The following is a 16,214-nucleotide window of genomic DNA, read 5'->3' on the forward strand; positions in this document are numbered from 1 at the left end:
CTTCCTGGCATTAGAACCCTGGACTAGCAGTCTGGCCTGGGGCTGGGATTGCTCACTCTTACGGTATCCCTCCTGATCTTTCCCCATCATACAAGAATGTAGGATTGTCCGTTCTGCCACCACTGCCGCCTCTCCATGCCACACTACATCTCTGAGCCTCTTTGCCCATCTCCATGACTCCACCCTTCCTAGCATCTGGATGAATGTGGCTTCGTTATATCCTTGGTTGTTGGACTTCCATACAACTTGATTTTCTGATGGTTCTGGGTGTTATTTGTTTTGAGATCTAGTTGTAATTCTTCCCATGGTTGTAAAAAGAGGCAAAGCATGTCTACCTATGCCTCCATCTTGACCAGAAGTCGTATAGATACTTATAAGATACTTTTCCTTGTGGATATTCACACATTAAATAATTTGGCCACATATAGAATTTAAATACATTGATATATATGCTAGATATCTCCCTGCAGGAAAAGAGCACAGACATAAAAAATCACCAGTAGTTTATGAAAGTGATTATCATCATCACTAAGTAATATAAATGTTGATTTTTAAAATTATATCACACTGTTAATTTTAACTTGAAGTTCTTTCATTACATGCATATTGGAGAATATGTTATGTGTTTTCAATCTCTTATGGGTTGAATTCTGTTTCCCAAAATTCATATGGTGAAAACCTAACTTCCAGTACCTCATAATATGAACTTACTCAGAAATAGAGGGATCAGTGATGTCCTTAGGTTAGGATGAAGTCATACTGTCATAAAATGAGGCTCTGATTTAATATACCAGGTTTCCTTATAAAGGGAGGGGTTTTGGATACAGACATGCACACAGAGAAAACGCACAGTGAAAATGAAGGCAAAAGTCAAAATACAAGCAGAGGCAAAGCCAAGGAACACTGAAGACCAATGTCCAACCACTGAAAGCCAGGAGAGAAGCATGGAACAGATTTATCCTGCATGGTTCTCAGAACTTCTCAGAACTGTGAGACAATAAATTTCTATTGTCCTAAGCCACTCATCTTGTGGTACTTTGCTATGGCAGCTCTAGCAAACTAATGTACTATCTATTGATATTTCCTTTTTAGTAAATATACTGTGTGAGTTCTTTATTCGTTTGTATATCAGACTCTTCATACCTTTCTTTTGCATTTGATTTTCTCTCTGGTATAGCAGTGTGTGGTTTTCCTTTCTCCAATATGTTCACTGATCCCTATAATTGGAATGGTTTTTGGACTGACGCTTTTTTATTTCAGCTATCTAGTCTAGCATTACTATTAAGCTGTTGTTTTAGTTGCTATGTTTTTTAATTATTTTTGTATTTATTGATTTTAGGGAGACAGAGAGAGAGAGGAACATCATTTTGTTGTTCTACTTTTTATGGTTGCCTCTTGTATGTTCCCTGACTGGAGATTGAACCCATAACTTTGGTATATCAGGACAACACTCTGACCACCTGAGCTAGTTGTCCAGGGCTAGTTACTGCACTTTTAAAAACATAGAACATATTAACTGGAAGGACAAGATCTTTCCTTTATGTCTCCCTTTTGTAACTTTTAATACTGTTCTATTTCTATTTCCTTAGTTTTCTTCTCATGGTTTTGTTCTAAATCAGTAATTTTGTTTCAAAGTTGATTAGATATTTAGTCTGGGGTGTTCATAGGTCCAGGAAAACCAAACATTCTCTCTAGATAGAGAGGTATCATAAATATCAAAAGTAAAGCAAAAATTACCTTATTATATTCACTTCACACATATATACACTTAATTTCATGATCATGTTACAGTTGCGCAGTAATGACAACCATGTATCTATTTAAAGTAAAATTATAATACATTTTTGAGAGAAAATAAATAGCAGTGGTTAAAAAACAGAACATCTATTTATATTTTTGCAATGTAATAAAATGATACAATTGTTCTTCTTACAGCATGTAAACATTACATGCCAGGCAGTAGTCCATTTCCATATCTTTCAGCTGTGTGGCTGATATGAGATTTAAAACTCATCCCTCTATCTAGTGATTTAGTTGTCTGAAATTGTGAGGTGTTATTCCTCCTTGTTAAGCACATTTGCTATTTGGCTTCAGTTGGGAGAAATGATGACAAAATCTGTAATTTGCTTAAAGGATTTGATTAAGAGTGGGCTTATTGTGATGGGTGTATGTGTTACAAACGTGCATATTTTTTATGATTTCAAGGGATTAATTATGTAAATGGGAAGTTTAAGGTAAATCTTGTTTTTAAAACATACTTAAAACTGAGTTTGGATTTTCAAAAAGATTTTTCTAAAAAATAACAATTAAAATACTGAAATCAATTTACTGAAGAGGAAACATTTAAACACTTGATAAATAACATGTAAATGTGTTTTCAGTAAAAGTCCAAATCAAGGATCGATTGATCTGTAGCTCACAAAAGTTAGGATTCTACAAGAAAATTCATACAGGGACACTTATTAAATAAATATGTATTTTGCTAAGGCTCTGCAAGTCAACATTTCAATAGAATAATCCTTTCGTTGGCATGAAGACCCAATTTCTTTCTGAAGCTGACAGTTTTTCAGCTTGATAAGATCTAATGAAACCCAGCTTTTCTCTCTCTCTAATAAAAACTATATCCATTCCATATATAGTGATATATTATGTTCAATATAAGATCTGAGAGGACAAAATGTACACCATCAAAAAGTCAATGAACCAAATTGGTTTATGTAGCTGTTCCAAGCCAATTTTACTGTAAAACTTCAGACCATATTGTAGATTGATTTTATTTTTTCTGGTTTGTGATTCCTATCTTTTGGTTTTACTATATTTTCCATTTTGGCTTTTCTTTGGACATCTTCACAACAATATGTAAATGGATTTCCTTGACTTTAATAATAAGTGTAAAGAGTAAGATTTGAATTTTTTTAAATTTAGTTTTGAAAGCCATTTTTGTTTCCCCATCTATTGTATTATCCTAAGTGTTAAGTGTTGTGGGCCCCTTTGTTATTTTCACTGAAATATAAACAAAATATTTGTATTACTCCAATCATCAACTTATTGGCTTTATGAAGTAATAATGCTGATAGTCCTAAAGCACTTGAATGTCCAAAATCAAACAAAGTAAGGTACCCTACGTCCTTCTTCCTTCATCCCAATACTAGTATAAAGTACAACAGCAGACACTGCTGAAGTTTTTGATGGTTTAGGAATCTGTTACGAGGGCATTCTGATACTTGAAGCATATTATTATAATTTAAGATTAAATGAGACCTTTTTGCCTAGACTTAAGGAGTCTACAACCTTTGTTTTTATTTGGGGCAAATGAGAAAATTAGTAGGCTATATTTATATTCACTATTTAGAAATTGATGGCATTTTCGTATCCCAACAATGAAATATCAGAATGAAAACTAAGGGAAAAAACTCATTTGCTATAACAATAAGGTAAATAAGTCCCTAGGAATAAATTTAACCAAGGAAATAAAGACCTGTACTCAGAAAACTATAGAACACTGAAGAAATAAATTAAGGAAGGTACAAATAAATGAAAGCATATACTGTGTTCATGGATTAGAAGAATTAGCATCATTAAAATGTCCATACTACCCAAAGTAATCGATAGATTCAATGCAATTCCTATTAAAATACCAGTGACATATTTCACAGATATAGCACAAACATTTCAAAAATTTATATGCAACAAAAACAACCCTGGATAGCCTCAGCAATTCTGAGAAAAATGAACAAAGTAGGAGGGATCACAACACCTGACATCAAATCATATTACAAGGCTACTGTAACCAAAACAGTCTGGTACTGGCATAAGAGCAAACATATGGGTCAAAGGAACAGAATTGAGAGCCCAAAAATAAACCCAAGTCTCTATCGTCAATTAATATTTGACAAAGGGATCATAAGCATTCAATGGAGTAAAGATAGACCTTCAATAAATGGTGTTGGGAGAACTAGACTGGTAAAAAGAAAAAGGAAACTAGACTACCAAGTTATACCATACACAAGAACAAACTCAAAATGGATAAAATATTTAAATATAAGTTGTGATACCTTAAAAGTCCTAGAGGAAAACATAAGAAGGAAAATTTCAAATGTCCCATGTGGCAATATTTTTGATGATATATCTCCTAGGGCAAGAAAAATAAAGGAAAAAATAAACAAATGGGAGTACATCAAACTAAAAAGCTCCTAGCCAACATCAAAAGGAAAAGGGAACCAACTGTATGGGAGAACATATTTGCCGATGAAACATCAAACAAAGGTTTGATCTCCAAAATATGTAAAGAACTCATAAGACTCAACACCAAGAAGACAAACAATTCGGTTAAAAAATGGGCAAAGGATCTGAATAGACACTTCTCCAAGGAAGGCATACAGATGACCCATAGACATATGAAAAGATGCTCAACATGACTAGCCATCAGAGAGATGCAAATTAGAACCACATTTAGATATCACCTCACACTTGTCAGAATGGCCATCATTAATAAATCAACAAACAACAAGTGCTGGTGAGGATGTGGAGAAAAGGGAACTCTAGTGCTCTGTTGGTGGGAATGCAGACTGGTACAGCCAATGTGGAAAACAGTATGGAGTTTCTTTAAAAAAAAAAAAACCCTAAAAATGGAACTGCCTTTTTACTCAGTGATTCTGCTGCTGGAAACACACCCTAAGAATCCTGAAGCATCAACTCAAAAGAACTTATGCACCCCTATGCTCATAGCAGCAGTATTTACAATAGCCAAGTGCTGGAAATTGCTGGAAATAGCCCAAGTCCCCATCAGTAAATGAGTGGATCAAAAAGCTGTGGTACATTTACACATAAGAAAGAAAGAACTCTTACCTTTTGCAATAGCATGGGTGGAACTGGAGGATATTATGCTAAGTGAAATAAGCCAGTTAGTGAAAGACAAATATCATATGACCTCACCTATAACTGGAACTTAATCAACAAAATAAACTAATGAACAAAATAGAACCACAGGCCTGGAAACCTGGAGCCGACTGAAAGTGACCCGAGTGTTAGGGAGAGGGAGACAATGGTAGAAAGAAGGGGAAAGGACTAGACAAAGAAAATATATAAATTGTTAAAGAATTAAAATTACATTTTCCATGAACTTATATCTCTGAACTATGAGTTTCAATCCAATTTTCCATTACCTGATTTTTTAAGTCATTCATTTTTTAGTAGTACAGAGACCAGTTGTCCTTACTACCATCCCTTCAGTAACCTCTGGATTCCTTGCTTGATCTCCTGGGTTCGCACTCCATAAACAATGGGGTTGAGGGCTGCAGGGATGACATGGTGAAGGATGTTGAGCAAGACTGGCACATCAGGGGAGACATTCTTCTTAGCCACATGAGTGAGGACAAAGACCAGAAGGATGGTATTGAAGAAGAGGATAAGGATGAAGTGGGAGCCACATGTGCTTAGGGCCTTGGTCATAGCACCCACTGCCTTGAGTCTCAGCACAGCTCGTAGTATAAAGGTGTAGGAGAGGAAGATGAGGATAAGGTCAGATCCTAGCAGAGTCCAGCCTCCAGCAATTGGTAGAGACGATTGATGGTGACATCATCACAGGAGAGCCCAGAGCCCGACATGTTGGCACAGATACAGTTCTCGATGACAGTTCTCCCACAATAATAAAGTCGTGCTGAGAGAATGGGGATGGGCACTGTAAAAAGGACACTCCTGGCCAAAATAAAAAGGGAAGCCTTAGCTACAAATTGATCAGTAATAATGGATGGGTACCTCAGTGGGTGGCAGATGGCTATATAGCGGTCATAGGCCATGACCATGAATGTGCAAGACTCCATGGCAAAAAAGCAATTCATGATGTACATCTGAAGGAAGCAGGCATAGAAGCTGATGGGCCTGAGGTCAAACCAGAAGATAAACAGGACCTTGGGGATGACGGTGAGGCAGAGCACAATGTCCAGCAGGGAGAGGAGGGTGAGCAGGTAGTACAAGGGCTCATGCAGAGAGGCCTCCAGCCAGATGGTGATGAGGAGAATACCATTGGCCCCCATGGCCAGGAGGAAAAGGAGGCTGAGGGGCAGGGACAGCCAGAACTGCCAGCTGGGTGACTTGACAAAACAATTCAGGAGGAACTCAGAAACTTCAGCAGAGTAGGAGCTGTTGCCATCAGGCAGCATTGGCAGTGACTTTAGTGAGGTAGAAGTCTTTGAGTAGCTGAAGAAGAAAGAAGGAGTTAGTTCTACCACAGACTTTGATGACTACATGCTTAGCTTGTAAGATCCATGAGGAAAAGGGCATAACCTATCTTATCTCCTTCACATCCCTTGTGCCTACCATATTTTTTAACACACAAGGAGTGGCTAAAAAATATTTGTTGAATATGTAAAATAATGTTTTCCTGTTTTTCTTTAATCTGTGTTTTATCTTATATTTTTCTCCTGTGTGAATGTATCTTTTTAGTATTTGCTTGGTTAATATTTAATGGGTTCAAATCATGTAAGCATCAAATGTTATTTTAATGAAGCATGTAAAATCAAAGAGAACATTTCAGTTTAAACTCAATTTTAAATATATAGATATATGTTTAAAAAAAAAAAGACTCACCCACGGTGTTGTGTGTGTCAGTAGTTCATTCTTTTTTATGTGAATGGGTTTACATTTAAAGTTAAATAACATTGATCTTTTCAAGAAAATCTAGAGTCTAAGGTCCAAGAGGAAAAATTATGTCTTGCTCTTTGTAAAGAATGTGGTGGTGGGGCAGTGTATCATTCAGCACCTACTTATGCCTGTTCAAAAAATAAACTGCTGAAGAGTAAAAAAAAAAAAAAGAAAACAAAGAAAATATATGAATGACCCATGAACATAGACAACAATGTGGGAGTTGACTGTGAGAGCAGGGGGTGGGATGGGCAGAGGAGGGTAAAGAGAGAAAATTGAGACTGTACTAGAATAACAATAAAAAATGATTTAAACATAATAAATAGATAGATAAATAAAAACTAAGTAAAAATACAACATCTTACCTTAAAACAAAGTGTCCTCTTATGGATTGAACTAGATTTTAAGTGTGCTTCATAATAATTGGCATACCAAGTAAAACTTCTAAAGATATATCATTCAGTGGCTCCACTGACCAAGAAAAAAACCTTTAAACTGAATAAACATGACTTTTGTAAGGGCATATCTTTTGCCAGTGTAGACAGGGAGTAGTTTAAAATGCGATCTACCTTCCAATAACAAATAGGACCTGTACCTCTAGATATAATAGTACATTAGAAGATTTGAGTCAGTGTACTATCATACATCATGAATAATCAAAGTAATATGCACATAGCCGATGGAAGCCTATTCTCATGCAAATATAACATGACTTCATCTCTAGCCACTGTGTTACTATCTTTAGTTACCTGCCTCCAGAATGCCTCACACATCAATGAACTTGCATTAATTTTCCAGTCTAAATCCTTGTCAGCCATTGGTGATCATTTATGTAAGAATTATGATTTTGAATTTTTTAGATACGTCAGACAACTGAATTATTCAGTTGTCCAAGAAACCATCAATCATTAAAATGACAGTTGTTATACCAATCAGCTAAACCACTTAGCAAAGCCAAAGAATGAGCTCAAATAAAATTATTTTCTTATAATTCTATAGCCCCCAAAAGTACTATACATATTGAGTGTTATGCTTCTCTCTGTAACAAAGCTTCATTGTCTCTGCTAAAAGATTAACTAAGGCACATTAAAATTTACAAGAGTGTATTTAAGCTAACATTCATTCAAATTGAGCAGCACCAAACTGGAATTTGTCAGAAGTACTTCACTGACAGGAGGTAGGGGAACAGCTTCCATGGAGCAGATACAGAAGCAAAGCAAGAAAATTATTTGAATGGCTATAGCTTAAGTTGCTTTATTTGGGAAAGCCTAATTGGATGTTTGTATTGGTTGCTCTTAAATTTAATTCTTCTGGAATACAAGTGCATTTATAGGAAATGACTCTTGCTTAGGTTTTTAGTTTGCTTACATAGACTACCAAGGCATTAGAGGCATCTCAGTCTAAAGGCCTCCTTGTTTAATTACTTTACCTCTCACTGGTAGTATTTTCTCTGATGCCAGACATTGAGTAGTTTCTACGTATTTTTAATAATGGAAATGATGGTGCTACAGACTCTTATAATTACATGTGTGTGGGAAGTCAGACTACCTAACAGAAGGTGAACTTTCAGGATGCCAAATTGTTTCTTGGCATTTAAAATATTATGCTCATTTCAATATCTACCATGACAGGTATTATTTATCAGTTTTCATTTTGTGTTTAAATATATTTGTAATTATCACCATTTTATCACATCTCTACTACTGAATTATTTATTTTGATTTATTATTTGTTCTTTTCTAGCCATTTTTAGGAATGAATCACGAGTACTCTATTCCCTAGATTTTTTGCACAAATGAAAAAGGATTTCACTTTACACTTCAAGAACAACTTTACTGGGTATACAATTCTTGAAACACACCTTTACTCAGGCCCTGGTAGATAGCACTCTAACCTGTTCTGAGTTGATTTGAAGAAGACTAAGGTCGTGTTCAGTTTTCCTTCTATACAACTCACTTTTCCTGCAGCAAATCATATAACTTTTTATTCATCCTAAACGTGTAGTAAATTTCTCCAGATGTGTTTAAGTTGATCATTCTGCATTATTTTTTTCTGGCCCACTTTATGCCCTTTTTGTACACAAATTCACTTTTTTTTTCTTTCAGAAAAGTTTAATTCTACTATAGTTTGAATTTTTTTCCTATTCTTTTTTTTATCAGGATTAGTATGGGTAAATTAGATCCCTTCTATCTGTCTTCCATACAGATAATCTCATTATAATCATTTTATAATCACTGTCATTTCCCATTTTGTTCTACATGACTTATTCAAGCCCCTTCCCATGCCATTTGCTGTGTTTTAAGATTTAATTGTAGAAGTCCATACAGAAAGTGTAAATAAGGGATAGGTTGTGCACAGTTTGTTTGTTTTTTTTAACTATGGTGTACACAATTAACAAAATATTGACTTCTGCCAATATATAGATTTTGGTAGTAGATCCTCATCAGGACTTGTAAATGTACTTTCTGTACAAAACCATAATAATAATAATAATAATAATAATCCTAGTAATCCTAGTAACAACAATAACAATTGTTTGGTGGCAGACAAGGTCCTGAGATTTTACACATATCTCTATTGTAAAAAGAAGAAATTGAAACTTAGAGAAGTGTAATTGCTTGTTCATGTTTATATACCTAGCTAATAGGAAAGCCAAAATTTAAACTTTGGGAATTCTGATTAGAAAACCCATACTTTTAAACACTGAAAAAAAAATTTACAAAATGATACGAGAAGCCTAAATCTATTCATATTAATATACATTCATATGTACACATATTTATGGATGTTTGTACTCAATAAATTATTTAATAGATGAAGCAAATAAATTATTAAAAAGGTGACTTTCTAATGGCAGACACATTATTCTAATAGTTACATACATCAAAATAAGTTGACATCAGTATTCCTTATCTTTAATCAAGGGAACAAAAATGTAGACTTCCACATCCTTCACCTTATCAGTTGATAGGAAACATTCTGTAAAATATCTTTTAATCAAATATTATTAGATCAGTCTTAGAAAAATATTTTATGAGCCACTGCAAGCATCTACATAGCCATCATAGCATATTTGCATATTACGGTTAAATGTGCTCCAAATTATTGCCATCATTTCTTCTCAAAATAATTTATTAGTTTCATTTATGTTTTCAGTATCTTGACTTAAGGAAAATGTTATTACTAGATGTCAACATCAATTGCCGAAAGCCAAATTTTTAAATTGAATCTCCTTATGATTTGCATGTCCTCAAATATAATTTATAAGGTATGGCCACATACCCTCTTTCCAAACTCATCTCTTGGAGCTTCCCACTCACCCATGTATCAAACAATACCAAATGACATTTCACCTGATATGTCATACTGTTATTATACATATCTATGCATTTTTATATATTTTCCTCCTAGAAATACCTTTAGAACTTAGTTCTTAGAAGCAATTGCCTTTTCATACTTCTGTATAGAATTCTTACTCCTAAAACAAAATTGAAGCTCACCCTTTTTTATTGCTTCGAAAACCTATACATACTTCTGTCATTTCAATCATTACATTATTAAACTTTTTGAGAATGGGAACAATGTCTGACTACTTTTGCAATCCCTAGTGTCTAACATAGTACTTAAGTTGTGGTAGGAACTTGATAGATATTTATTAAATTAAATTAAATTTCTGTAACTTTTTATAATGAAAGCTTCTTTTTTCAGGAAATGCATACTTTAGGAAAACTTTATTTTTCACTGCAGAGTTGGACAAGCTGTTTACTGATAAATTAATATGTGTTTTTACTTTATCACAGTTCAATTTTTTATAATTGGATTTAGGGAATAACAAATACAAACAAAGCATAAAAATAATTTCATTTTTAAAATTGTTTTCATGCCTCTATGGGCAAAACAATAAGATCAAGTCATAGTTTTCAATAATGTTTTCATTAGGAAAAATAACAATTTTATTGGGATTCATAATAACCTATAACAGTGCAACTGAATTACTTTATTATAGTTCATTGTTACATTTTTCTAACAACATTTATTTAATTTTGAGAGGAAAAATGCAATCTTGGTGGAAGGAAACACATAATATGACAACTTATTTTTAACTTAATAGAAGATTTAGTGACACAAGGAAAATATCAGAAGCATTAGTAAATGCCAATCAGTACATGTAAAACTAAAAGCAGTAGTCTTTTTCCATGTGAGTGAATAGCTATAGACACATGTATGTCAAATGATGCTATTAACCAGAATCCAATTTATTCCATAAGACACAATTTCTCAGCCAATTGCCAAGGTCATCTATATACCAAGTGTGTTTGATTATTTTGACCAATTGAATTCGATTTTACATTTAGTTTCATTCCAATCCAAAGAATCTTACTGGACATCATAGAGAACTCAAAGATGAGTAAGGAACATTTTTTAGTCTTTGACATGCTTAAAATATAAGAGTACAAGGAAATTCAAAAGCAAGTATCAGCAGGCAATATTTCAATAACTCAAAAACAAAAATTTTAAAAAATATGGAGTAAGGTAAGAATGATTAAAGTTAACAAGTGTGTTTGGAAAGTTAAAATATAATAATAATATAAAAAATAACTTGGAATATTGAAGGAAATATTGGATTGAGGGTGGGCGTGGGTAGGGAGGGGAAAAGTGATGGAAGGGAAATGGAGACAACTGTACTTGAACAACAATTTTAAAAAAAAGTGAAAGGAGAATATATCCTTTCAAGCACACATAGACTATTTACAAAAATTACCAATGTACTAAACCACAATGAGAGGCTCAAAAAATGCCAGTGAATCAGTACCAAAAAGATGACATTCTGTGATCCCAGTGAAAAAGCAAAAAGATTATAATGAAATCCTTTTCATTTGGAAATGTCAAAGCATATTTTTAAATAACTGGCAATGGAAATTATAATTTAAGTAAAATAAGTAATTAGAATTGAAGAAAAGTGAAAGTATTATACAATAATATAGAGGAGACCAAAGAGAACTTGACTTTGAGCTAAGGCTTTACCATCATAATATATTTAAATATTAGGAAATAAAAAACATAAAGAATGATTTAAGCAGTTAGCTCACACAAGCAACAAAGAACAAAAGAGCAAATTAAAAATATTAAATTACAGTATAAGAAAAAAAGAATTAAAACATATAAAATAGAAAACAGAGATACTAAGCATAGTATTGTTAAAGCCATAATCTATACATTTAAGAAAAAATATAATAATCTATAATTTTGGCTATATAAAGAAGAAAAACACAGAAATACAGGACAATGGCATTGAAAGGAACCATGTAACTGCAGATAGAGTGGAGAAAGAAAATTATATAGACAACTTTATGCCAATTATAGTAAAAAACTAAACATTTAAGTAGAAAAATGTATCTTACAACATAGTTTAAAAAATTATAAATAAAATTGACTTCTAAATATTGAAGAAATAAAATTGATATTTAAAAATCTAACCATAAAGATACAGTTTTTTAGGTAAGTTCTATCAAACCTTCAAGAAATGCAACAGACAGTAGTATATTTGATGAATACAGATATGTGTAATGAACTGTAAAGATATGAATGGCATTAATACCCTTAGATGTTATTACAGTGACAGTAACTAGACTTATCAGGGGATCACTTCATAAGATATATAAACGTCTAATCACTATGTTGTACACCTGAAACTAATAAATTGTATGTCAATTCTAATTGGAAAATAAATTATTTTTTAAAAATAAAAGGGAAGAACAAAGATGAGACCTAGAATCTGGTTTTGTGTGGGACATAGCCAGATTTAATTTATCTGTCCCACATAAGACAGTACCCAAGAGAATTCCACTTCAAGCCTTCCACTGTCAAGATGAAAAACTCTGCTGCTCCTTTTCTATCCATGGTCAAGGCCTCCTATGCATGGAAAAGTCATATAAACTTGTGCAATGAATCATGGTACAGCAGAGTATTTCATGCAAAGCCATTTAACTTTTGACTGTCCTTTACCTCAAGACCTATCCCAGACCCTGATTCACGGCTGGCAGGAACAGTGGCAGCTTTAGTGATGCTCTGTTTTATTTCTCCACACAGATCTGCCTTGGTATCAAATGGGAACAGTGCCCTATTGTGCTCCATCTGAAGACCCAGGTTCCTTCCTTATTTGCTACATGTAGGAAATCTCTTACACAGGTGCTCAGTCTCTCTGAGTACCCATTTCCTCCTCATTCACAAATGGGTAAGAAGAGCATACAGCATATGAAAAGTCAATTGCAACTGCAAACTATCATTCTATTGTTAGTTACTTTTAGAGGACAGTACTTTATTTGTATCCACTAATTTCCCTTCAAGAACTATAGTTTCTCCTCTGCCTTTTTTCTCCTAGTGAAATTATTATTTTTAAATGAAAAGAGGAGAGAGAGTAGAACTGATCACTCAGCATCTTAGCACTTGTTATTTCCATATTTTAATTCACTATCAGACAATCAATTCCAAAATTTCAGGCTTTAGATATATTTACTGGGAATGAGACTGCAGAATTGGAGAACAAGTTAGAAGCTAAGACTTTTCAAAAAACACAGAAAAAGTAGTTGACAAGAAACAGAAATGGTTGGGAGAGGAGAGATGAGGAAAGAAGAGGAAGAAGGAAGAAGGGGAGAAAAACAGAGCAGGGATGGGTGAAGGAAAAAACCAGGAAAAGGGTGCAACGTTGGTAATCCCCTATAATTAATCATGTGGTTCTAGAAGGTAAAAGAATTTAAGAAAATGGTACGATAGAAACAATCAGAGAGTTGAGAAGAAAGTAAAAATGGGATAATTGTATCAATAATATCAGAGTATCAACAGCTACCTACCAATTATAGAGGGCCTAATATGGACTGTGCTCCTTCCTGTTGCAGGGGGCAACACGCATTCCTGGATCTGGAGGTCACTTTCCAGCGCCAGCTGAGGAGGGAGCAGGGCTCTGAATCCCGCAGAGCCCATCCTGGGGTTGTCACAGATGGGGGAATAAACACGAGTTGTCGCAAACACTTCTCTGTTTGCCAGGAGAGGGGACATGGTGACTTCCCTCCAGTGGAGAAAGCCCTCGAGCCCCCATGTCCAAAGGCTTTTCTATATGTGCAGGGATATACAACAAAGCTCATCAATCAATGTCAAAGTTTTATGTTTACAGAAAACAAATAGAGATCATGGATAGCAATTGGAGTAATATAAGAGATCTGCCTCAGGTCAGGGTCTATGAATAATGTAAATCTTCTTCCCAGTGTGAGCTGGTCATCATCACTTTCAGGGGAAGAACAAAACATGCTTAGAGGAACTTACTTCTAGGCCTGATTGTCCCCAGGAACCACCTGATCCAGTTGAGGGCTATACCTGCCTTTAGTATTGTTTCAAGATCGAGCCAGGTGGGTGGAGCAGAGTCACCAAGAGATAGGGAGACTTCTTTCAGATACAATGAGGACTCTGGCCATGCTCAAGCCAAGCTGAGGGGTTGCAGACCTTTTTGCCCTTTCTCAATGCCCCCCAAGCCCTTGTCTACTGCCCATACCAGCTGATGTCTGGCTTAGGTTGCCCTTCCTCTTGAGAGAACTTACCCCTCATGGATCACCGACCATCACAGGGTCAAGCAGGAGAATGCAAGGGGGGCAGGGGCTGTGTCCCTGCCAGGGGATAATTTTCTTCCCCTCAGTGGCCTGTTTTCCCAAGGCCTCCTTGATTACCTCCAGCCTTGGGGTCCTCTTGCCTGTCAGCGAGGCTACAGTCCCTAAAAGCAGGTGTGGCATTTTCCAGCACCTTACTGAACAGATTTAATTGATCATTGTAAGACCCTCTAAGAACAGTTATTCAGAGATCAGTGGATTACCCAGTTATGGTTAGAGAAATAAGGTCACACATTACAAATTTCACTCCGTAGGTATGTTGAGGCGCCAAAGGAAAGACAGAGAAGACTATATATTTCTAGGAGAGAAACAGTGAGGTGTCAAACAAAGAACTAGAGCAAATTTTTAGAAAGTTAGCTAATGCCATGTGGTAATAGTATAGTTGAATGTAGGTGAAATATAATCACAGATTGTATTGTTGTTTCTAGGTGTTCATAAATGAGCACTGATATAGATATTATAGAAACTTGTAGGTCCTTTGGACATGGACAACAGTGTGGTGATTGCTGGGGGGAATATAACAGGAATAAAAGAGTAACGTAAAAAATATAATAAGAATAAAAAAGTATTATTTTTCAGAAGAAAGACTAAATAAATAAAAGCAGTCACTTCAGAAGAATGCTAGAGGTGGAAAAGGGTAGGGGAACCATTGTTTGTAATTCATTTAAAGGTTACTTCATAAAAATGTGAAATATTATAAAATGCTTACTAGATATAGAATAATTATATACTTAGATATAGTTATATACTATATGTAGTATATATAATTATATACTATTAGTAGACATATATAGATATAGTCCTCACTAGTTTATTATTATATTAACTTCTTTTTTGTTGACATTATACTTGCAGTTTTTCTAAGATTTCTCTAAGCTTAATTTTTTATGATATATGTGTTTATTTAGTCTATTTTTTAAAATGTGCATATCAGTATGCCATTCTGTATCTTAAAAGTTTGGAGTTAAAAAAAAGAAATAAATTTGTGGGTAATAGTGTTCTATCATTTAAGTGACTCTTGCAGACATATAATCAGCTCTTAAAGCTTCAACATCCATTTCCTTCTCCCCTTTCCCCTTCTTTGCCCTCTCTTTCTTACTATTGTCAGTGTATTCTTTTTTAATTTACTAATTCGTAAACCAGATCCAGTAGAATAGATATATTTTTATAAACAGACAGGCACTGACCTTACTTATTTTCCTCTCCCAACTCTTATTAATCAGATGACTCTAACAGCATCTCTTTTAATTATCTTTCCTTTCCTCAAATGGCTTTTGGTTATTAAACCTACTCAAACAGGGATAGCTTCATGAATAGCTAGATCTGTATTAAATATAAATTAAATATTGTAGTTCTTAAAACTTTTATTGCTCTGACCATTGGCTAGGATGGTTGTGGCTAATGCAAATAGAGATCACACATCAGCATATGATGAAAATTTTAAGTAGCTAAAATTCCTTTGACATAATGCAGAGAAAGAAATAAACATTTGAGAAAACAGAAATGATTGATTGGGTTTACTATCTATGTCCCAAAACTCCTTAACTAAGACCCCAGCCAAGAAGATCTAGGGTAAAAGTCAGTTTCTTCTGCTTTCAAGTAATAGCACCCCCACCCAAACACTCATATATGCACATTTCACCAGTTGGGTTCTCCAGAACAAAGAGGTTAAAAGGTTGGCATAGTTTCAGGTTCAAGAAGTGTGTTAGAAATTAAAAACCTTTAAAAGGAAGGAAGAGGAAGCAGGATTGGGCAGAGGAATAAAGGTGAAGCATACTGGAAGACTGAGAAAGCCACAACCAACCTGGAGGGAGCTCTAGAGTGAGAATTCCCAGTCAGAGTGGACATAACTCGCCATCTCTTCCCCACCTTGCTCAGCGACTGTGTGTCACTTGGGCTTATGCCCAAGGGAGG

General features: G+C 34.7%; 1 protein-coding gene across 1 annotated transcript; it reads right to left on the reverse strand.

Moving 5' to 3' along the window:
• Nucleotides 1–5,217: 5,217 nt before the first annotated feature.
• Nucleotides 5,218–6,161, reverse strand: LOC129073587 (olfactory receptor 56A3-like). Its single transcript, XM_054577241.1, is given in 2 exon segments — nucleotides 5,218–5,552; nucleotides 5,555–6,161. Coding segments are annotated over 2 exon segments (942 nt in total).
• Nucleotides 6,162–16,214: the final 10,053 nt, after the last annotated feature.

The sequence above is a fragment of the Pteronotus mesoamericanus genome, unplaced genomic scaffold (genome assembly GCF_021234165.1).
Source record: "Pteronotus mesoamericanus isolate MK-2021 breed Mesoamerican mustached bat unplaced genomic scaffold, CSHL_Meso_final contig_42, whole genome shotgun sequence".
NCBI classification, from domain to species: domain Eukaryota; kingdom Metazoa; phylum Chordata; class Mammalia; order Chiroptera; family Mormoopidae; genus Pteronotus; species Pteronotus mesoamericanus.